This window comes from Gorilla gorilla, chromosome 2, assembly GCF_029281585.2.
Source record: "Gorilla gorilla gorilla isolate KB3781 chromosome 2, NHGRI_mGorGor1-v2.1_pri, whole genome shotgun sequence".
NCBI lineage: Eukaryota > Metazoa > Chordata > Mammalia > Primates > Hominidae > Gorilla > Gorilla gorilla.
Genome location: NC_086017.1, coordinates 66,450,418 through 66,474,668, shown reverse-complemented (window position 1 = coordinate 66,474,668; position 24,251 = coordinate 66,450,418). Strand labels below are relative to the sequence as shown.

Genomic DNA, 24,251 nt, shown 5'->3' with positions numbered 1-24,251 from the left:
AAACTGAAATTATATCAAGCACTCTCTCAGACCACAGTGGAATAAAAGTGGAAATCAACTCCAAAAGGAACCTTCAAAACCACACAAATACACGGAAATTAAATAAATTGCTCCTGAATGAACACTGGGCCAAAAATGAAATCAAGATGGAAATTTAAAAATTCTTTGAACTGAACGACAGTAATGACACAACCTATCAAAACCTTTGGGATACAGTTAAGACAGTGCTAAGAGGAAAGTTCATAGCCCTAAAACGCCTACTTCAAAAAAGTCTGAAAGAGCACAGACAGACAATCTAAGGTCACACCTCAAGGAACTGGAGAAACAAGAACAAACCAAACCCAGCAGAAGAAAGGAAACAACCAACATCAGAGCAGAACTAAATGAAATTGAAACAAACAAAGAAATACAAAAGACAAATGAAACAAAAAGCTGGTTCTTTGAAAAGATAAATAAAATGGGTAGATCATTAGCAAGATTAACCAAGAAAAGAACAGAGAAAATCCAAACACCTCACTAAGAAACAAAACAGGAGATATTACAACTGACACCACTGAAATACAAAAGATCATTCAAGGCTACTATGAACACCTTTACACACATAAACTAGAAAACTTAGAAGAAATGGATAAAGACCTGGAAAAATACAACCCTCCTAGCTTAAATCAGAATTAGATACCCTGAACAGACCAATAGCAAGCAGTGAGATTGAAATGGTAATTTAAAAATTACCAACGAAAAAAGTCCAGGACCAGATGGATTAACAGCAGCATTCTACCAGACATTCAGGTAATTGGTACCAATTCTTTTGACACTATTCCACAAGATGGAGGAAGAAGGAACCCTCCCTAATTCATTCTATGAAGCCAGCATCACCCTAATACCAAAACCAGGAAAGGACACACCCAAAAAAGAAAACTACAGACCAATATCTTTGACGAACATAGATGCTAAAATCCTTAACAAAATACTAGCTAACTGAATCTAACAACATATCAAAAAGATAATCCACCATGATCAAGTGGGTTTCATACCAGGGATGCAGGGATGGTTTAACATACTCAATAAATGTAATATACCACATAAACAGAATTAAGAACAAAAATCACATGATCATCTCAATAGATGCAGAAAAAGCATTAGACAAAATCCAGCATCCTTTATGATCAAAACCCTCAGCAAAATCAGCATACAAGGGACATACCTTAATGTAATAAAAGCAATCTATGACAAACCCACAGCCAACATAATACCGAATGGGGAAAAGTTGAAAGCATTCCCTCTGAGAACAGGAACAAGATAAGGATGCCCACTCTCATCACTCCTCTTCAACGTAGTACTGGAAGTCCCAGCCAGAACAATCGGACAACAGAAATAAATAAAGGGCATCCAAGTCAGTAAAGAGGAAGTCAAACTGTCCCTGTTTGCTGACGATATAACTGTTTACCTTAGGAGTCCGTAAGACTCCTCCAGAAAGCTCCTAGAACTGATAAAATAATTCTGCAAAGTTTCCAGATACAAGATTAATGGACACAAATCAGTAGCTCTTCTATATACCAACAGCGACCAAGCAGAGAATCAAATCAAGAACTCAAGCCCTTTCACAACTGCAAAAAACAATATATAAAATACTTACGAATATACCTAACAAAGGAGTTGAAAGACCTCTATAAGGAAAACTACAAAACGCTGCTGAAAGAAATCACAGATTACACAAACAAATGGAAACACATCCCATGCTCATGGATGGGTAGAATCAACATTGTGAAAATGACCATACTGCCAAAAGCAATCTACAAATTCAACATAATCCCCATCAAAATACCACCATCATTCTTCACAGAGTTAGAAAAAACAATTCTAAACTTCATATGGAACCAAAAAAGAGCCCACATAGCCAAAGCAAGACTAAGCAAAAAGAACAAATCTGGAGGCATCATACTACCTGATTTCAAACTATACTATAAGGCCACAGTCACCAAAACAGCATGGTACTCATATAAAAATAGGCACATAGACCAATGGAACAGAACAGAGAACCCAGAAATAAACCCAAATACTTACAGCCAACTGATCTTCGACAAAGCAAACAAAAACATGAAGTGGGGAAAGGACACCCTTTTCAACAAATGGTGTTAGAATAATTGCCTAGCCACATATAGGAGAATGAAACTGGATCCTCATCTCTCACCTTATACAAAAATCAACTCAAGATGGATTCAGGACTTAAACCTAAGACCTGAAACTATAAAAATTCTAGAAGGTGGAGGGTTGTTGGCAAGATGGCCGAATAGGAAGAGCTCCGGTCTGTAGCTCCCAGCAAGATCGACACAGAAGGCGGGCGATTTCTGCATTTCCAACTTAGGTGCCTAGTTCATCTCATTGGGACTGGTTGGACAGTGGGTGCAGCCAACGGAGAGCGAGCCGAAGCAGGGTGGGGTGCCACCTCAACCCAGAAAGTGCAAAGGGTCAGGGAAATCTCTTCCCTACCCAAGGGAATCCATGAGGGACTGTGCCATGCTGTGAGGAATGGTGCACTCTGGCCCAGATACTGTGCTTTTCCCACAGTCTTCGCCACCCGCAGACCAGGAGATTCCCTCTGGTGCCTATGCCACCAGGGCCCTGGATTTCAAGCACAAAACTGGGCGGCCGTTTGTGCAGACACCGAGCTAACTGTAGGAGTTTTTTTTCCATACCCCAGTGGTGCCTGGAATGCCAGTGAGACAGAACTGTTCACTCTCCTGGAAAGGGGGCGGAAGCCAGGGAACCTTGCAAGTAGTCAGGCTCGGAGGGTCCTACCCCCAGGGAGCTCAGCAAGCTAAGATCCACTGGCTTGAAATTCTCCCTGCCAGCACAACAGTCTGAGGTTGACCTGGGACTCTCAAGCTTGGTGGGGTGAGGGGCATCCACCACTGCTGAGGCTTGAGTAGGTGGTTCTACCCTCACAGTGTAAACAAAGCGGCCTGGAAGTTCGAACTGGGCAGAGCCCACCACAGCTCAGCAAGGCTGCTGTGGCCAGATTGCCTCTCTAGATTCCTCCTCTTTGGACAGGGAATCTCTGAAAAAAAGGCAGCAGCCCCAGTCAGGGGCTTATAGATAAAACCCCTACCTCTCTGAGGCAGAGCACCAGGGGGAAGGGGTGGCTGTGGGTGCAGCTTCAGCAGACTTAAACGTCCCTGCCTGATGGCTCTGAAGAGAGCAGTGGATCGCCCAGCACAGCATTCGAGCTCTACTAAGGGTCAGACTGCCTCCTCAAGTGGGTCCCTGACACCCATGTATCCTGACTAGGAGACACTTCCTAGTAGTGGCCGACAGACACTTCATACAGGAGAGCTCTGGCTGGCATGTGATGGGTGCCCCTCTGGGACGAAGCTTCCAGAGGAAGGAACAAGCAGCAATCTTTGCTGTTCTGCAGCCACTGCTGGTGATACCCAGGCAAACAGGATATGGAATGGACCTCCAGCAAACTCCAGCAGACCTGCAGCAGAGGGGCCTGACTATTAGAAGGAAAACTAACAAACAGAAAGGATTAGCATCAACAACAAAAAGGATGTCCACTCAGAGACCCCATCCAAAGGTCACCAACATCAAAGACCAAAGGCAGATAAATCCATGAAGATGGGGAGAAACCAGCACAAAAAGACTGAAAATTCCAAAAACCAGAATGCCTCTTCTCCTCCAAAGGATCACAAGTCCTTGCCAGCAAGGGAACAAAACTGGACAGAGAATGAGTTTTACAAATTGACAGAAGAAGGCTTCAGAAGGTAGGTAATAACAAACTCCTCCGAGCTAAAGGAGCCTGTTCTAACCCAATGCAAGGAAGCTAAGAACCTTGAAAAAAGGTTAGACAAATTGCTAACTAGAATAACCATTTAGAGAAGAACATAAATGACCTGACGGAGCTGAAAAACACAGCACGAGAACCTTGTGAAGCATACACAAGTATCAATACCCAAACTGATTAAGCGTAAGAAAGGGTATCAGTGATTGAAGATCAACTTAATGAAATACAGCGAAAAGACAAGATTAGAAAAAAAAGAATGAAAAAGAACAAACACAGCCTCTAAGAAATGTGGGAGTATGTGAAAAGACCAAATCTACGTTTGATTGGTGTACCTGAAAGTGACAGGGAGAATGGAACCAAGTTGGAAAACACTCTTCAGGATATTATCCAGGAGAACCTCCCCAACCTAGCAAGACAGGCCAACATTCAAATTCAGGAAATGCAAAAAACACCACAAAGATACCCCTGGAGAAGAGCAACCCAAAGACACATAATCATGAGATTCACCAAGACTGAAATGGAGGAAAAAATGTTAAGGGCAGCCAGAGAGAAAGGTCGGGTTACCCACAAAGGGAAGCCCATCAGACTAACAGCGGATCTCTCTGCAGAAACCCTACGAGCCAGAAGAGAGTTGGGGCCAATATTCAACATTCTTAAAAAAAAAAAAAAGAATTTTCAACCCGGAATTTCATATCCAGCCAAACTCAGTTTCATAAGCGAAGGAGAAATAAAATCCTTTATAGACAAGGAAATTCTGAGAGATTTTGTCACCACCAGGCCTGCCTTACAAGAGCTCCTGAAGGAAGCACTAAACATGGAAAGGAACAACTGGTACCACCCACTGCAAAAACATACCAAATTGTAAAGACCATCGACACTATGAAGAAACTGCATCAACTAATGAGCAAAATAACCAGCTAGCATCATAATGACAGGATCAAATTCACACAGAACAATATAAACCTTAAATGTAAATGGGCTAAATGTCCCAATTAAAAGACACAGACTGGCAAATTGGATAAAGAATCAAGACCCAACAGTGTGCTGTATTCAGGAGACCCATCTCACAGGCAGAGACACACATAGGCTCAAAATAAAGGGATGAAGGAGTATTTACCAATCAAATGGAAAGAAAGAAAAGCAATCCTAGTCTCTGATAAAACAGACTTTAAACCAACAAAGATCAAAAGAGACAAAGAAGGCCATTACATAATGGTAAAGGGATCAATGCAACAAGAAGAGCTAACTATCCTAAATATATATGTACCCAAAACAGAAGCACCCAGATTCATAAAGCAAGTCCTTAGAGACCTACAAAGAGACTTAGACTCCCACACAATGATAATGGGAGACTTTAACATCCCACTGTCAATATCAGACAGATCAATGAGACAGAAAATTAACAAGGATATTCAGGACTTGAACTCAGCTCTGGACCAAGCAGACCTAATAGACATCTACAGAACTCTCCACCCCAAATCAACAGAATATACATTCTTCTGAGGACTTAATCACACTTATTCTAAAATTAACCACAGAATTGGAAGTAAAACACTCCTCAGCAAATGCAAAAAAAACTAGATATCAAAACACAGTCTCTCAGACCACAGTGCAATCAAATTAGAACTCAGGATTAAGAAACTCACTCAAAACCGCTCAACTACGTGGAAAATGACCAACTTGCTCCTGAATGACTACTGGGTAAATAACGAAATTAAGACAGAAATAAAGATGTTATTTGAAACCAATGAGAACAAAGAGACAACGTACCAAAATCTATGGGACACATTTAAAGCAGTGTTTACAGGGAAATTTATAGCACTAAATGCCCACAGGAGAAAGCAGGAAAGATCTAAAATTGACACCCTAACATCACAACTAAAAGAACTAGAGAAACAAGAGCAAACAAATTCAAAAGCTACCAGAAGACAAGAAATAACTAAGATTAGAGCAGAACTGTAGGAGATAGAGACACGAAACCCATCAAAAAAAATCAGTGAATCCAGGAGCTGGCTTTTTGAAAAGATCAACAAAATAGACAGACCACTAGCCAGACTAATAAGAAGAAATGAGAGAAGAATCAAACAGACGCAATAAAAAATGATAAAGGAGGCCGGGTGCCGTGCCTCACGCCTGTAATCCCAGTACTTTGGGAGGCCGAGGTGGGTGGATCACGAGGTTGGGAGATTGAGACCATCCTGGCTAACACGGTGAAACCCCGTCTCTACTAAAAAATACAAAAAATTAGCTGGGTGTGATGACGGGCGCCTGTAGTCCCAGCTACTCGGGAGGCTGAGGCAGGAAAATGGCGTGAACCTGGGAGGCAGAGCTTGCAGTGAGCCGAGATCACGCCACTGCACTCCAGCCTGGGTGACAGAGCAACACTCTGTCTCAAAAAAAAAAAAAAAAAAAAAAAAAAAAGATAAAGGGGTATCACCACTGTTCCCACAGAAATACAAACTACCATCAAAGAATACTATAAACACCTCTACACAAATAAACTAGAAAATCTAGAAGAAATGGATAAATTCCTGGACACATACACCCTCCCAAGTCTAAACCAAGAAGAAGACGAATCCCTGAAGATACCAATAACCAGGTCTGAAATTGAGGCAATAATTAATAGCCTACCAACCAAAAGAAGTCCAGGACCAGACGGATTCACAGCAGAATTCTACCAGAGGTACAAAGAGGAGCTGGTACCATTCCTTCTGAAACTATTCCAATCAATAGAAATAGAGGGAATCCTCCCTAATTCATTTTATGAGACCAACATCATCCTGATACCAAAACCTGGCAGAGACACAACAACAACAAAAAAAGAGAATTTCAGGCCAATATCCCTGATGAATATTGATGCAAAAATCCTCAACAAAATACTGTCAAACCAAATCCAGCAGCACATCAAAAAGCTTATCCAGCACGATCAAGTTGGCTTCATATCTGGGATGCAAGGCTGGTTCATCATATGGAAATCAGTAAACGTAATCTATTCACATAAACAGAACCAATGACAAAAACCACATGATTATCTCAATAGTTGGACAAAAACCACATGATTATCTCAATAGTTGCACAAAAAGCCTTCAACAAAATTCAACATCCCTTCATGCTAAAAACTCTCAATAAACTAGGTATTGATGGGATGTATCTCAAAATAATAACAGCTACTTATGACAAACCCACAGCCAATATCATACTGAATGGGCAAAAACTGGAAGCATTCCCTTGAAAAACGGCATAAGACAAGGATGCCCTCTCTCTCCACTCCTATTCAACATAGTATTGGAAGTTCTGGCCCAGGCAATCAGGCATGAGAAAGAAATAAAGGGTATTCAAATAGGAAAAGAGGAAGTCAAATTGTCTCTGTTTGCAGATGACATGATTGTATATTTAGAAAACCCCATCGTCTCAGCCCAAAATCTCCTTAAGCTGATAAGCAACTTCAGCAAAGTCTCAGGATACAAAATCAGTGTGCAAAAATCACAAGCATTCTTATACACCAATAACAGACAGAGAGCCAAATCATGAGCAAACTCCCATTCACAACTGCTACTACCAGAATAAAATACCTAGGAATACAACTTACAAGGGACACGAAGGACCTCTTTAAGGAGAACTACAAACCACTGCTCAAGGAAATAAAAGAGGACACAAACAAATGGAAAAACACTCCATACTCATGAATAGGAAGAATTAATATCGTGAAAATGACCATACTGCCCAAAGTAATGTACAGATTCAATGCTATCCCCATCAAGCTACCACTGACTTTCTTCACAGAATTGGAAAAAACTACTTTAAATTTCTTATGGAATCAAAAAACAGCCCAAATAGCCAACACAATCCTAACCAAAAAGAACAAAGCAGGAGGCATCATGCTGTCTCATTTCAAACTATACTACAAGGTTACAATAACCAAAGCAGCATGGTACTGGTACCAAAACAGATATATAGATGAATGGAACAGAACAGAGGCCTCAGAAATAACACCACACATCTACAAGCATCTGATCTTTGACAAACCTGACACAAACAAGCAATGGGGAAAGGATTCCTTACTTCATAAATGGTGTTGGGAAAACTGGCTAGCCATATGCAGAAAACTGAAACTGGACCCCTTCCTTACACCTTATACAAAAGTTAACTCAAGATGGAATAAAGACTTAAACGTAAGACCTAAAGCCATAAAAACCCTAGAAGTAAACCTAGGCAATATCATTCAGGACACAGGCATGGACAAAATGACTAAAACACCAAAAGCAATGGCAACAAAAGCTGAAATTGACAAATGGGATCTAATTAAACTAAAGAACTTCTGCACAGCAAAAGAAACTATCATTGGAGTGAACAGACAACCCACAGAATGGCAGAAAATTTCTGCAATCTACCCATCTGACAAAGGGCTAATATTCAAAATCTACAAAGAACCTAAACAAATTTACAAGAAAAAAACAACCCCATCAAAAAGTAGGCAAAGGACTATGAGCAGACACTTCTCAAAAGAAGACATTTATGCAGCCAACAAACATATGGAGAAAAGCTCATCATCACTGGTCATTAGAGAAATGCAAATCAAAACCACAATGAGATACCATCTCATGCCAGTTAGAATGGCGATCATTAAAAAGTCAGGAAACAACAGATGCTGGAGAGGATGTGGTGAAATAGGAACGCTTTTACACTGTTGGTGGGAGCGTAAATTAGTTCAACCATTGTGGAAGACAGTGTGGCAATTCCTCAAGGATCTAGAACCAGAACTACCATTCGACCCAGCAATCCCATTACTAGGTATATACCGAAGGGATTATAAATCATTCTACTATAAAGATACATGCAGCCCGGGCGCGGTGGCTCACGCCTGTAATCCCAGCACTTTGGGAGGCCAACGTGGCCCGATCATGAGGTCAGGAGATTGAGACCATCCTGGCCAACATGGTGAAATGCTCTCTCTACTAAAAATACAAAAATTAGCCAGGCATGGTGGCGGGCACCTATAATACCAGCTACTTGGGAGGGTGGGGCAGGAGAATCACTTGAACCCGGGAGGCAGAGGTCGCAGTGAGCTGAGATTGCACCACTGCACTCCAGCCTGGCGACAGAGCAAGACTTTGTCTCAAAAAAAAACAAAAAAACAAAAAAAAAAAAACCAAAAGATAAGTGCACATGTATGTTTATTGCAGCACTACAGCAAAGACTTGGAACCAACCCAAATGCCCATCAATGATAGACTCGATAAAGAAAATGTGGCACATATACACCATGGAATACTATGCAGCCATAAAAAAGGATGAGTGCATGTCCTTTGCAGGGACAGGGATGAAGCTGGAAACCATAATTCTCAGCAAACTAACACAAGAACAGAAAACCAAACACTGCACGTTCTCACTCATAAGTGGGAGTTGAACCATGAGAACACATGGACACAGAACATCTCATCCAACAGTTAAGAGAATACACATTCTTTTCATTAGCACAAGGATTATTCTCCAGGACAGATCATATGTTAGGACACAAAACAAATCTTAACAAACTTTAAAAAACTGACTTCATATCAAGTATCTTCTCAAACCACAATGGAACAAAACCAGTAATCAATAATGAGAGGAACACTGGCAACTGTACAAATAAACAGAAATTAAACCACATGCTTCTGAACAAGCATCCAGTCAAGGAAAAAATTTTAAAAAATTCTTGAAAAAAATGAAAATTTAAACACAACATACCAAAACCTATGGGATACAGCAAAAGCAGTGCTAAGAGGGAAATTTTAGCAATAAGTGCCTATATCAAAAAAGTGGAAACATTTCAAAAAGCAATCTAATGATGTACCTAAAAGGAACTAGAAAAGAACAAACCCCAAATTAGTGGACGGAAAGAAATAACAAACACTAGAGCAGAATTAAACAAAATAGAGACAAAAAACACAATACAAAGGATCAAAGAAACAAAGATTTTTTAAAAGATAAACAAAACCAATAAGCTACTTGATAGACTAACCAAGAACCAAAGAGAGAAGACCCAAATAAAATCAGGAATAAAAAAGGAGAAATTACAACTGATACCACAGAAATACAAGAGATCATCAGAGGCTATTATGAACAACTACACACAGACAAACTAGAAAATCTAGAAGAAATGGATAAATTCCTGGAGACACACAAGCTATCAAGATTGAATCAGGAAGAAATAGAAAACCTGAACAGACCAATAATGAGTAATAAGACTGAATTGGTAATAAAAAAGTCTCCCAACAAAGGAAAGTCCAGGACCAGACAACTTCACTAATGAATTCTACCAAACTATCAAAGAACTAACCAATTCTTCCCAAACTATTCCAAAAAAATCAAAGAGGAGGGAATTCTCCCTAATTCATTCTGTGAGGCCAGCATTACCCTGATACCAAAGCCAGAGAAGGACACAACAAAAAAGAACAAGGAAAATTACAGGCCACTATTTTTGATGAACATAGATGCAAAAATTCTCAACAAAATACTAGCAAACTCAATCCAACAGCACACGAGAAAACTAATACCCAATAATTAAGTGGGATTTATCCCAGGGATGCAGGCAGAATTCAACATATACAAATCAATAAATGTGATACATCACATCAACAGAATGAAAGACAAAAATCATATGATCATCTCGGTAGACAAGAAAAAACATTTCACAAAATTCAACATCACTAAATAATAAAAACTCTCAACAAACTAGGCACAGAAGGTATATACCTTAAAATAATAAAGACTATATGTGACAAACCCACAGCTAACATCATACTTAATGGGGAAAAGCTGAAAGCCTTTCCCCTAAGAGCTAAATCAAAACAAGGATGCCCACTTTCACCATTCTTATTCAACATAGCAACAGAAGTCCTAGCCAGAGCAACCAGGCAAGATAAATAAAAGGCACCTAAATTAGAAAATAAATAAAATAAATAAAATAGAAAATAAATAAAATAAAATAAAAAGTCCCCTATGCAAAAATTACCCAGGCATGGTGGCACACACCTGTAATTCCAGCTACTTGGGTGGCTGAGGCATGGAATTGCTTGAACCCAGAAGGTGGAGGTTGTAGTGATCCAACATTGTGCCACTGAAGTCCAGCCTAGGTGACAGAGCTGTCTCAAAACAAACAAACAAACAAACAAAACAAAACAAAACAAACTAAAATCAAAACGTCCCCTTTGCTGATGTTATCATCTTATATCTTAAAAACCCTAGACTCCACTGGCACAGTGGCTCATGCCTGAAATCCCAGCACTTTGGGAGGCCAAGGCGGGTGGATCACCTGAGGTCAGGAGTTCGAGACCAGCCTGGCCAACACTGCGAAACCCCATCTCTACTAAAAAAATACAAAAATTACAAGGTGCGGTGGCACATGCCTGTAGTCCCAGCTACTTGGAAGGCTGAGGCAGAAGAATCGCTTGAACCTGTGAGGCAGAGGTTGCAATGGGCTGAGATCGCGCCACTGCACTCCAGCCTAGGCAACAGAGCGAGGCTCTGTCTCAAAACAAAACAAAAAAAACCAAAAAAAAACCCAAAACAAAACCTAGACTCCACAAAAACCTCACATCTGATCAATAAATCCAGTAAAGTTGCAGAATACAAAATCAACATACAAAAATCAGTAGCATTTCTATACACTAGCTGAGAAATAAATAAAGAAGGCAATCCCACCTACAATAGCTACAAAACAATAAAATATCTAGGAATAAATTTAACCAAGGGGGTTACACATTTCTACATAAAAAACTACAAAACAGATGAAATAAACAAAAGAGGATACAAACAAATGGCAAGACATCCCATGTTCATGGATCAGAAGAATTATGCCTAAGGCAATCTACAAATTCAATGCTATCTCTATCAAAATACCACCTTCATTTTTCACAGAAGTAGAAAAAATTCTAAAATTTATATGAAACCAAAAAAGAGCCGTAATAACCAAATCAAGGTGGATCAAAAGAACAAAGCTGAAGGCATCACACTACCTGACTTCAAAATACATTACAAGACTATAGGAACCACAACAGCATGGTATTGGTATAAAAACAGACATATAGGAACAGAATAGGGAATCCAGAAATAAATCCATGTATTTACAGCCAACTGATTTTCAACAAAAGTGTCAAGAACATAGTTGGGGAAAACACACATTCTTCAATAAATAATGCTGGGAAAATTGGATATCTATATGCAGAGGAATGAAACTGGAGCCCCATCTCTCACCATATTAAAAAAACAATTCAAGGGCCGGTGTGGTGGCTCATGCCTGTAATCCTAGCACTTTGGGAGGGCAAGGCAGGTGGATCACTTAAGGTCAGGAGTTCAAGACCAGCCTGGCCAACATGGTGAAACCCCATCTGTACTAAAAAAAAAAAAAAAAAAATTAGCCAGGTGTGGTGGCATGCACCTGTAATCCCAGCTACTCAGGAGGCTGAGCAGGGAGAATTGCTTGAACCTGGGAGGTGGAGGCTGCAGTGAGCTGATCACATCACTGCATTCCAGGGTGACAGTCTGAGACTCCACTTCAAAAAAAAAAAAAAAAATTCAAGATGGATTGAATAGTTAAATGTATGACCCAAAAATGTAAACCTACTAGAAGAAAACATACGGAAAACACTTCAAAACACTGGTATAGAGTTTGTGGTTGAGACCTCAAAAACACAGGGACCAAAAACAGACGAATAGGGCTACATTGAACTAAAAATGTTCTGCACGGGAAAGGAAACAATAACCAGAGTGAAAGAGACAGTCTGTCCCCCAGTTTGAATATTCAGTAGTTTGAATATTCAATAGCTTGCATATTCAGTAGTTTGAATACCTGCAAATTATTCATCCAACAAAGGGCTACTATCCAGAATGCATAAGAAACTCAAACTAAACACACACACACACCAAAAATCCAAATAATTCCATTAAAAAGTGGGCAAAGAACATTAATAAACATTTTTCTAAAGAAGACATATAAATGGCAAACAGGTACATGAAAAAATGCTCAACATTACTAATCACAGAAATGCAAATCAAACCCATAATGAGATATCATATCGCCTCAGTTAGAATGGCTATTACTAAAAAGACAAAAATGCTGGGCCCGGTGGCTCATGCCTGTAATCCCAGCACTCTGGGAGGCTGAGGTTGGAGGACTGTTTGAGGCAAGGAGCTCGAAACCAGTCTGGTCAACATAGTGAGACTGTGTCTCTATAAAAGAAAAAAATTAACATTAGCCTGACATGGCATGCTTGTAATATCAGCTACTGGGGAGGCTCGGGCAGCAGGATTGCTTGAGCCCAGGGGTATGAGGCTACAGTGAGCCATGATCATGCCACTGCATACCAGACTGCGCAGCAGAGCAAGACCCTGTCTCAAAAACAAGCAAACAAACAAACAAACCAAAAGACAAAAACTAACAGATACTGCCAAGGAAGTGGAGAAAAGGGAATCCTTATACATTGTTAGTGGGAATGTAAATAAACACAGTCACTATGGAAAACAGTATGGAGACGTCTCAAAAAACTAAAAATGGAACTACCATATGATCCAGCATTCCCAGTACTGGATATTTATCGAAGGAACATGAAATCTGTATATCAAAAGGAAACCTGCACTCTTGTGCTAACTGTAGCACTATTTACAATCTAAGTGTCCATCGATGAACAAATAGATAAACAAAATGTGGTATATACACAATGGGATACTATTTGGCCATAAAGAAAGAATAGAATCTTGTCATTTACAGCAACACAGATGGGACTGGACGTCATTATGTTAAGTGAAATAAGCCAGGTATATAAAGATAAACATCACATGTTCCCACTCATATGTGGGAGCTAAAAAAGTAGGTCTCAAGGAGCTAAAGAATGGAATGATAGGTATCAAAGGCTGGGAAGGGTGTGTGTGAGGGTGGCAGTGATCAAGAGAGGTAGGTTAATGGGTACAAACATATGGTTAGATGAAAGGAATAAGTTCTAATGTTTGATAGCAATAGTAAGGTGACTATGGTCAGCAACAATGTATTATATATTTCAAATTGGCTAGTAAACTTGAAATGTTCCCAACACAGAAATGATAAATACTCAAGGTGATAGATACCAGAATACTCTGGCTGAATCATTACACATTCTACATATATAACAAAATATCATATGTATCCTATAAATATATAAAACATTATATATCAATTTTTAAAATCCATGAAGCATTAGTTTGGTGACTGTAGAAATAAGTTTTTATCAGCATACTGAAAGTATTATTTATATAAGTGAAGTGGAAATATCAAATTTCCAATGCACTTCTCCCATCTCCCATTTGTACTGTCAAGTTCTACATGCCTTTTCTTTAACCCTAGGAGGGCTACTGGAGGAAATGGTATTAAAAAAAACTGAAGAAATAATCTCAGTGCTTAGCATAGTGCCTGTTAAGTAGCAGATGCTCTGCAAATGTCTGCTCACTGACTAAGCATAACATTAACGATGCCAAATTCATATATCAAAGGATTTGAAGAATTATGCAGATATTAAAGTCCCTTTAGCATTAGGCTAAAATCAGGACAGGAAGTTTTAATTTTAATTTTAGCCTCCTTTCTTATATTATGCATTAGATTTCTTTCTTTTCTTTTTTTTTTTTTTTTTGAGATGGAGTCTCACTCTGTCGCCCAGGCTGGTGTGCAGTAGCACAATCTCAGCTCACTGCAAGCTCCGCCTCCCGGGTTCATGCCATTCTCCCACCTCACCCTCCCGAGTAGCTGGGACTACAGGCGTCTGCCACCACGCCCGGCTAATTTTTTGTATTTTTAGTAGAGACGGGGTTGCACCATTCACAGGATGGTCTTGATCTCCTGACCTCGTGATCCGCCCACCCAGCCTCCCAAAGTGCTGGGATTACAGGCGTGAGCCACTGTGCCCGGCCATTATGCATTAGATTTCTTAGTCATAATTCTAGTTCAATCCCTATTCAAAGAATGAATTCTCATCTTAAACAGAACTCAGGAGAAATAAATTGATGAAAAAAGAAAACCAGTACTAACCTAAGACAACACAAATTCACATATACAACTTAATATATTAAAGACCTTCTGTACTGGAAGGCAGGTGGCTGTAGTATTTGATAAGCTAATTCTAATATTACAATGCCAGTTGTGGTAGGGATTGGATTCGTGACACAACTGGACAGGACCTATGCTGTAAAGTTTACATCAGAATTTAAATTTCCGTTTACTTAGGTATATGTTCACCATGACTGTTACTTATTAAGGTAAAGAACAGTGTTTAACAATGCAATACCTGATGCTCTAATTGTTTTTGTCGTCGTCTGTCTCGTTCCTCAATCTGAGCTGGGTCCAAGAGAGCAGTCATAGAACGGAGAAAGCTGGCAAGATACATACATTAGCTATTCAAAACCTCAAAAAGGTAGATTCAACAAGCTAAATCATTTTTGTTTGGGATAAATCTACTAATTATTTCTACTTCAAAGACAAATACCAAACCTGAAACCAATTAGACATAACAACAGTCTTATTAAAGCACACAGACTTTCTGAAAAGTCAATAAATACATAAGCATGAACTTACTTTGTTTTCTTACTGTTTGCCATAACCACATCCTTAATAGGTTTTGCTATATGCTCCTCCTCTGAAGGTTCAACCTGGCTTCCGGTTGTAGGTATACAAACACTGCTGACATCAGCCAGCTCCTGAGTGTCAGGAGAGTCACAGAAGTACTCAGGTTGTTTGTGTGTTGACCGAGAGAACAGCTGAGATTGAGAACCAGGATAACTCTTTAATGAATCAAAGTGCACTGCCCATCTGTCATGTTCCTCACCCTAATGATGACAAATAAGAATTGCTAAGAATTTTTCCAATTATTCTCATATATAATTCTAAATGACAACCAAAGATGATTTCTAAAAGTCACCTTAGAGCAGAATAAGCATCATAAAAATTAACAAGACTGTACTGTTTAGAGTCCTTATACATATAGATAACTAGCTTTGAAAATTTGAGAAATTCAAAGAATTAGGAAATTTCTAAAAAGTTGTAAGAAGCTGTGCAACATCACATAATGCATTCAATGAAACAGGTTCACATGGGCAAATGTGGAATAAATGGAATATTCTGGTCTTGTCAAGAGTTTCAGAATACTTCTAGTTTTAATTGATTAAAGACTGATTTTATTTTTTCTTTTATAGCCATAAAACCTCAAAAGTTACCTTTGAATATATAATTTTTTCCTCTTTTTTTCTTTGACGGTCATCTTCTATTTGCTTATTCAACTCTTCAATCCATTTTCTCTGCAGTTCTTGTTTCACAGCACTGAAAGGGTGCTCCAGCAGTACTGTTTCCTAAACAACAGTCATAAAAGCCATCTAAAGTTCAGTTCTCTTTTTCTAATCACTTAATATGTGCAAACCTTGCCAAAGTAACATACAGATTTAATCCAGTGAGGCATTTATCTGTAAGAGGAGCAATAACTTCAAACGAATTTGAATTCAAAGAATTAAGTAGATATATTCTGATTCTCAGAATCATATTTTAAATATACTAGATCAGAGAGATATAATAAGATATCTAAGTGTAAGGGAAGGGAATTTTCTAATGAAAAACAGAAAATTCTTTCTCCAAAACAATTAAAAGACTTTCAAAATTCAGCTGGATGCAGCAGCTCATGACTATAATCCCAGCATGTTGGGAGGCTAACATGGACAGATCACTTGAGCCCAGGAGTTCAAGGCCAGCCCCTGGCCAACATGGCAAAATCTCATCTCTACTAAAAAAAAAAAAAAAAAAAAATTAGCCAGCTGTGGTGGTGCATGTCTGTAATCCCAGCTACTTGAGAGGCTGAGACACAAATCACTTGAACCCGGGAGGTGGAGGTTGTAGTTAGCTGAAATCATGCCACTGCACTCCAGCATGGGCAACAGAGTGAGACCCTGTCTCAAAAATGTTGTTTTTCAAAATTCTAAGTCTCTTTTAGAGGCTGAAAGAGTTATTAACAATTTAAAACAGATGAATATTGTTTTATATTTGGCTTCGGAATACAACATTTGGAATACTGTCTTTGGACCAAGAACAAGGAGAATATAGAAAGATGTGTGAGAGCAAGAGACTTTCCCTATTGAATCATGTCTCTCTCTAGGAGAACCTCTGTCTTCTAGGTTTCTGCTACTACAGCTCTATCACAGCCTATGATGTTTCAATAACAAAAATATACTGTGTCCAGAACGAGCCTTTGAATCTTAAGGAAAAAGTAAAAAATGAAAACAGTAGCATAAAAGTTTGCTGCCACTTTAATTGATGAGTTTAGGATACTCTTTTAAAAAAGGAAAAAATATATTCTACTCAAATTCTTCTGAAATGCAACAGGCAAACAACAAAACATTTCATTACATGAAATAACTACAAGACATAATTAAGAAAAATTGTTTGACAGAATCCTACAATGACGATATACTTCACAATGTTACTTTCTTCCCTTGTTTTTACCAGAAAAGATCACAAAGCTCATAGTTTACAACTCACTGTTTTGATCAGAAGAAATATTTATACAAAAAGTAAAGATCCTTCTATCTCAGGTCCTCCTACACTCTAACCAGATTAAAAACCATCCAACTTATTTAAGTCTAAAACAATCACTTCAAAAGGAACATTATCTTTAGGTAAAAGATTTAACAATTTTTATACCTCAAGAAATGTTTTAGAGGTCAAAATGGGAAAAGAAAAACGAGCATTGTCCAACCTGTGGCCCAAGACAGCTTTGAATGTGGCCCAACACAAATTTGTAAACTTCCTTAAAACATTATGAAAGTGTTTTGCAATTTTTTTTAAGTTTATCAGCTATCACAGTGTTAGTTTATTTCATCTGTTGCCCAAGACCATTTTTCTTCTTGCAGTGTGACCCAGGGAAGCTAAAAGAGTGGATGCTGTATATTTGTTTAAGTTTGATGTAACCAGATCTGATTCCATATTTTAGTGTAGTGGCATTGCAAATTATTCGGGGATTAGACAAAAGTTAAAATTACCCTTAAAAATTCCTTAAACACTCAAAATGTTTTATCTATATTCATAACCCTAAGATAACTGAACAATTAGATCTCTCAGTTGAGTCTTTAATTTCTTACTCAAGGATGTCTTACAAAGCTACTACCACTTAACTGCATTTCATTTCTGTCGTTGACTGGGAAAGGCTTTACATTATTCTTACATTCTTTTTCACAAGTCTCTCCCAATGTGCATTCAGTTAGAAGAATGAAAAACATGGGGGTGGGAGATGGGGAGAGGTAGTAGGTAGAACTGCATTCCTTTTGGTTTACTGCGTGCATTTAGTTGAAGGTGAGTAAGGCATATTTGTGTATAACACAAGACACACTGTAACAAGTGTTTTGACCTTCTTCTAGCATTCCCTCTCACTAAATCCTCCACACAGTTAAAGAAAGAAGCCTCTTTTCCCAGGCAAACTGACTTTTTCACTCTATCTCCCTATTATTGACCTGAGACTTCCTCTACATAAAAACTGGTTTCCTAAACGTGTTTTGAGCCTATTCTCTTTTGTGTTTTTATTTTTTTTTTAGGCAGGGTCTCACTGTCACCCAGGCTGGAGTGCACAATCACGACTCACTGCTGCCTCAACCTCCCATGCTCAAGTGATCCTCCTGTCTCAGATTCCCAAGTAGCTGGGACTACAGATGCACACCACCACACCCGGCTATTTGTATTTTTTTGTAGAGACAGGATTTTATCATGTTGTTGCCCAGGCTGGCCTTGAACTCCTGGGCTCAAGAAATCCACCCACCTTGATCTCCCAAAGAGCCACTGCACATGGCCTATTCTCACATGACAGCCTTGTGTGAAAACTCATAGGAAACCCACTACAACCTTCCCCTAAAATAGTTCCTGATGTTACAGAGTCCTAATGTAATTCTTTTAGTCTTCAAATTATTCTGTTAGGAAATCTTAGTCTCACTCCTGATTCAAATGCTGTACAATGGCAGCTGGTAAGTCAGAACTGAAAATAAAGGGCTTTTCAAATGGTCCACTACAGATGCCTGTTTCCATTTCATGTAATTCTCCCCTTAAAGCAGTCTTATAAAAATGCAGCTTTGGGAAAGAACACTCAGTGTTGACTTTGCCATGGGCCAGAACAGCCCTTCTTGCCAGTTCATGATTCGCCAGTTAAGATGACAACATCCACCTGCCTACCTTGTCTACTGGCCACACAGAAAGGGTATTCATGTGGGTGGTAGGGATGTCGGGACACTGGATTACAAAGACCATTACCTTACAGGAGGAACAGCAGCAAAACACAGAGCTGAAATCACTTTTTAAAAAACAAAATTACTTTGAACTTAAAAATTAATTAAATTCCCTCTGGAACCAGAGGGCCCATAGAGGTTTAACAAATGGCTAAAAATCCGTTTCTCATGTATTTATTTGCCATATATCCTCTTTGGAGCCATGTCTATTAAAATTCTGCCAATTAAAAAAATTGGGTTGTCTAATTAGTGAATGTTTAGTTTTTAAAAATATATGCTGGATGTAAGTCCTTTTATCAAGGATTAATTTGCAAACATTTTCTCCCTCTATTTTATAATATTAACTTTAACCTTCCAAGAACAGAAACTTGTGATTAGGTCATTCATCAATTACTTTTTAACAGATCATCCTTTCAATGTTGTGCTAATGACACTGGTACATTAATTCTTGTGTCTAGCCACCTTTATTAAATTTACCTATTATTTTTATAACTATGATGACTATCATTGATTTGTGAATGTTAAACCTAGCTTGCTTTCATTCATTGAATAGACCCAACTCATCATGATTTATTATTCTTTCTTGTATTTATTTTTCTTTCTTATATTTCCTGTTGGGTTTTGGTATTAAAAAATGTTAGTCTTGGGTATCAGGTTTACTACCCTTATAAACAACCTAAAAGGTTTTCACTTCTACCTTTGTTGGGAAGAATTCACCAGTAAACACATTTGGTTCTGGAGTTTATTTTGTTGGCTTTTTAGTAATGAGCTCAATTTCATTAATAAAGATAGTACCATTCTGATTTACTGCTTCTTGTGTCAATTTTAGTAATCTATGTTTTTCTAATAATTTGCTCATTTTTAAGCCCAAATTCTCTAACTTATTGGTGAAGTTATTCAGAAAATCCCCTTCTCTTTCTAATGTCATATTCTCTGGTAATATCTCCTTTTTAATTCATCTCGATTTTATGAGGGGTTTATCAATTTAAATAACTTTTCAAACAATTAACTTTTGGCTTTGTTAATTCTATTGTAGGTATTTCCAGTTTTACTAATATCCACTCTGACCTACCTTGGGCTTAAATTTTGCTGTTCTTTCTCTAACCTCTTGAGATGAATACTTTAGGTCACTATTCCTTGATTTTCAGTCTTTCAAGAGATGCATTTAAGGTGAAAAATTTCCCTCTCAGCACAGGAAACCTACATTTTGATATGTAATATTTTCATTATCACTCAGTTAAAAATATTTTCTAATGTGAATTTCTCTTTCAGTCAGAAGTATACTGCCTAATTATCAAACATTTGGGAATTTTCTAGTTACTATTTGTTACTGTTATCTAGCTTAATTCCATTATATGGCTTGATTCTGTGTCCCCACCAAAACTCATGTTGAATTGTAATCCCCAGTGTTGGAGGTAGAGCCTGGTGGGAGGTGACTGGATCACAGGGATGGTTTCTCATAGTTTAACATCACCCCGCTTGGTGCTATCATTGTGATAAGTTCTCATGAGATCTTTTTATTTTTTAGGTTGATGCAAAAGTAAATTGCGGTTTTTGCCATTGAAAGTAATGGGTAAAACTGCAATTACTCTTAAAAAAATTTTTTATTTCTATAGGTTTTGGGGGAACAGGTGGTATTTGGTTACATGAGTAAGTTCTTTAGTGGTGATCTGTGAGATTCTGGTGTATGCATCACCCGAGCAGTATAGATTGAATCCAATTTGTAGTCTTTTATCCCTCAGCCCCCTCCCAGCCTTTCTCCACAAGTCCTCAAAGTCCACTGTATCATTCTTATGCCTTTGCATCCTCATAGCTTAGCTCCCACTTATGAGTGAGAACATAAGATGTTTGGTTTTCCATTCCTGAGTTACTTCACTTAAAATAATACTTTCCAACTCCATCCAGGTTGCTGCAAATGCTATTCATTCATTCCTTTTTATGGCTGAGTATTCCTTTTTATATTCCATCATATATCCATATCTATATCTATCTCACAGTTTCTTTATCCACTCATTGACTGATGGGCATTTGGGCTGGTTCCATATTTTTTGAATTGTGAATTATGCTGCTATAAATGTGTGTGCAAGTATCTTTTCGGTATAATGACTTCTTTTCCTCTGGGTAGTTACCCAGTAATGAGAATGCTGAATCAAATGGTAGTTCTACTTTTGGTTCTTTTTTTATTTTTATTTTACTTTTATTTTTTGAGACGGAGTCTCTGTCACACAGGCTGGAGTGCAGTGGTGCGATCTCGGCTCACTGCAACCTGTGCCTCCTGGATTCAAGCAATTGTCCTGCCTCAGCCTCCTGAGTAGCTGGGATTACAGGCGCCTGCTACCATGCCTGGCTAATTTTTGTATTTTTAGGAAACGGGGTTTCACCATATTAGCCAGGCTGGTCTCGAACTCCTGACCTCAGGTGATCCGCCTGCCTAGGCCTCCCGAAGTGCTGGAATTACAGGCATGAGCCACCACGCCCAGCCTAACTTTTAGTTCTTTAAGGAATCTCCACATTGTTTTTCATGGTAAGATCTGGTCGTTTAAAAGTGTGTAGCCCTCCCTGCTACCTCTCTCTTGGTCCTGTTTCTGCCATGTTAAGATGCCTGCTTCCATTTTGCCTTCCACCATGACTGAAAGCTCCCTGAGGCCTCCCCAGAAGCAGAAGCCACTATGCTTTCTGTATAGTCTGCAAAACTGTAAGCCTATTAAACCTCTTTATAAATTACCCAGTCCCCAGAGATTTCTTTACAGTAATGAGAGAACAAACTAATAAAATCCACTATAACATTCTATGTAATGTGAACCTATGAAATTTGTTGAGACTTTTATAGCCTAGCAAATTATTAATTCTCACTTTTTACTTTGAATATTTCATCTATAGATTCTTTGGGGTTTCTATACACGACGAATAACTACACTTTCATTTTTTCCTCTCCAATTCTTAGGACTTGAAATTTATTTTCCTTGTTATATTGCCTAGAACCACCAATACAAATAGTAATAACATATTGGCATCTTATCTCTTTTTAGAGACAGGGTCTTGCTCTGTGGCCCAAGCATAATCATAGCTCACTGCAGCCTCTAACTCCTGGGCTAAAGTAATTCCCTCACCTCAGCCTCCAGAATAGCTAGGACTACAGGCACATCCCACCATGCTCGGCTAATTTTTTAGTTTTTTTGTGTTGTGGAGGCAGGGTCTCACTATGTTGCCCACGCTGGTCTCAAACTCTTGACTCAAGGCAGCTACTCTTCTGCCCTGGCCTCCCAAAGTGCTGGGCTTATAGGCATGAGCCACTGTATCCAGCCCATAATTTTTAATAATGTATAATTTTATTGTAAGTATGTCTCTTTTAAGCATCAAGTCTTTGGAGTTTTCATACCTCTGCTTTTTAACAAAGGATTTTTGACTTTTCAGAGTTGATTCTTCTTATCTTGGTATTACTATTTATCTTGATGTTTACTGTACAAACTATGTTGGCAGATACTCTTTATAATTATACTAATGGTTACTTTAGTTTTCTTTTTCTTTTTTTTGAGAAAGAGTCTTGCTCTGCCCCCAGGCCAGAGTGCAGTGGCGTGATCTCGGCTCACTGTAACCTTTGCCTCCCGGGTTCAAGCGATTCCCCTGCCTCAGCCTCCTGAGTAGCTGGGATTACAGGCGCGCACCACCACACCTGGCTAATTTTTCTGTATTTTTTAGTAGAGACGGGGTTTCACCATGTTGGCCAGGATGGTCTCGATTTCCTGACCTCGTGATCCACCCGCCTCAGCCTCCCAAAGTGCTGGGATTACAGGCGTGAGCCACCACGCCTGGCCGGTTACTTTAGTTTTGTACATTCTTTAACTTTTATCTGATTTTCACAATCATAATAAACTCTGCCTTTATGGAGAGATCACACAACAGCTAAACACTTTGCACAATATTCTAACAAAACAAATGCATAAAGAATTAGAAGGTTCTCCTTGTTTCCTTCCACTGTCCTTCACCAGAGTGAGACAATACCAACATTCTGCTTTTTGTGTGTGTTTGTGTGTTTATGTATGTGCTAGTCTTTTAAAGTCTTTCTTTAAATATAGATATGGTTATAGTATATGCATTACTCTTTTCATTTCACAATGTCTTAGAGACTTTTGTGTCAGCTACTCATTACTTTCTAATCACAAAATTCTTGTAAATTGTTTTAATTTTGACACATTTTTCTGATCCAGAAATGGTCTTTAAGAACTTTTGTATTAAAAGAAATATTTGGGAGAAATATTTTATGCAATTATTCAGGTCTGAGTATGTCTATGTTCTCTTTATAAATGAACATCTTGTCTAGGCATTAAATATTTTAGCTCTATTAAACCCTTATAAATATTGCTATACTATATACAGATGAGAAAACTAAGGTTACTTTGATTTTTGTTGTCATCTTCTCATATTTAAATGCTTGAAGAAGTATATCCTTATTCTTGATATTTGTAAACTTATTATGATATACCTTCAAATTGGCCCTCTTTTCATTCATTCAACCTAACTTTCTTCTGGATCTAGAAAGTTTTTTCTATGAAACTTGATATATTATTACTTCTGTTTTCTTCTTTAGGAAAGCCTATGATTCAAGATTGTATTTTTATAAGCTATTTATAATATCTTTGATGCCAGATTTTTCATCTCTTTTGAAACTTCTTCCTATATTCTGGGAGTGTTCCCACAGCAATTTCTTCTTTTTCCTCACTGTAATTTAAATTTAATGTTATACCAAGTCTTTTTTCTTTCCTATGATTGTATGTATTGTTGTTTTCTTCCACTCATCTTATGTTGGGCCTATTCCTGTACAAAGATTTCCTGGACCACTTCAATTCCTTAAGATATGAGTAGATAAAAACTCAGTTAATATTTTCTTAAAAAACTCTTAACTAGTCCCTCTCCCTCTCCCTCTCCCCCTCCCCCTCCCCACGGTCTCCCTCTCCCTCTCTTTCCACGGTCTCCCTCTGATGCCGAGCCGAAGCTGGACTGTACTGCTGCCATCTCGGCTCACTGCAACCTCCCTGCCTGATTCTCCTGCCTCAGCCTGCCGAGTGCCTGCGATTGCAGGCGCGTGCCACCACGCCTGACTGGTTTTCGTATTTTTTTGGTGGAGACGGGGTTTCGCTGTGTTGGCCGGGCTGGTCTCCAGCTTCTAACCGCGAGTGATCCGCCAGCCTCGGCCTCCCAAGCCGGGATTGCAG

General features: G+C 38.7%; 1 protein-coding gene across 6 annotated transcripts in view; it reads right to left on the bottom strand.

Moving 5' to 3' along the window:
* CCDC66 (coiled-coil domain containing 66) overlaps nucleotides 1–24,251 on the bottom strand; it is a 64,644-nt gene that overhangs the window by 12,882 nt on the left and 27,511 nt on the right. For all 6 annotated transcript variants that reach the window (XM_055383006.2, XM_031009039.3, XM_031009040.3 and 3 more), the window contains 3 exons: nucleotides 16,000–16,131; nucleotides 15,362–15,612; nucleotides 15,075–15,159 (listed from right to left, as the gene is read on the bottom strand). In XM_055383006.2, coding sequence (XP_055238981.2) covers nucleotides 15,075–15,159; nucleotides 15,362–15,612; nucleotides 16,000–16,131 — 468 coding nt within the window. The remainder of the gene's footprint in view (nucleotides 1–15,074; nucleotides 15,160–15,361; nucleotides 15,613–15,999; nucleotides 16,132–24,251) is intronic.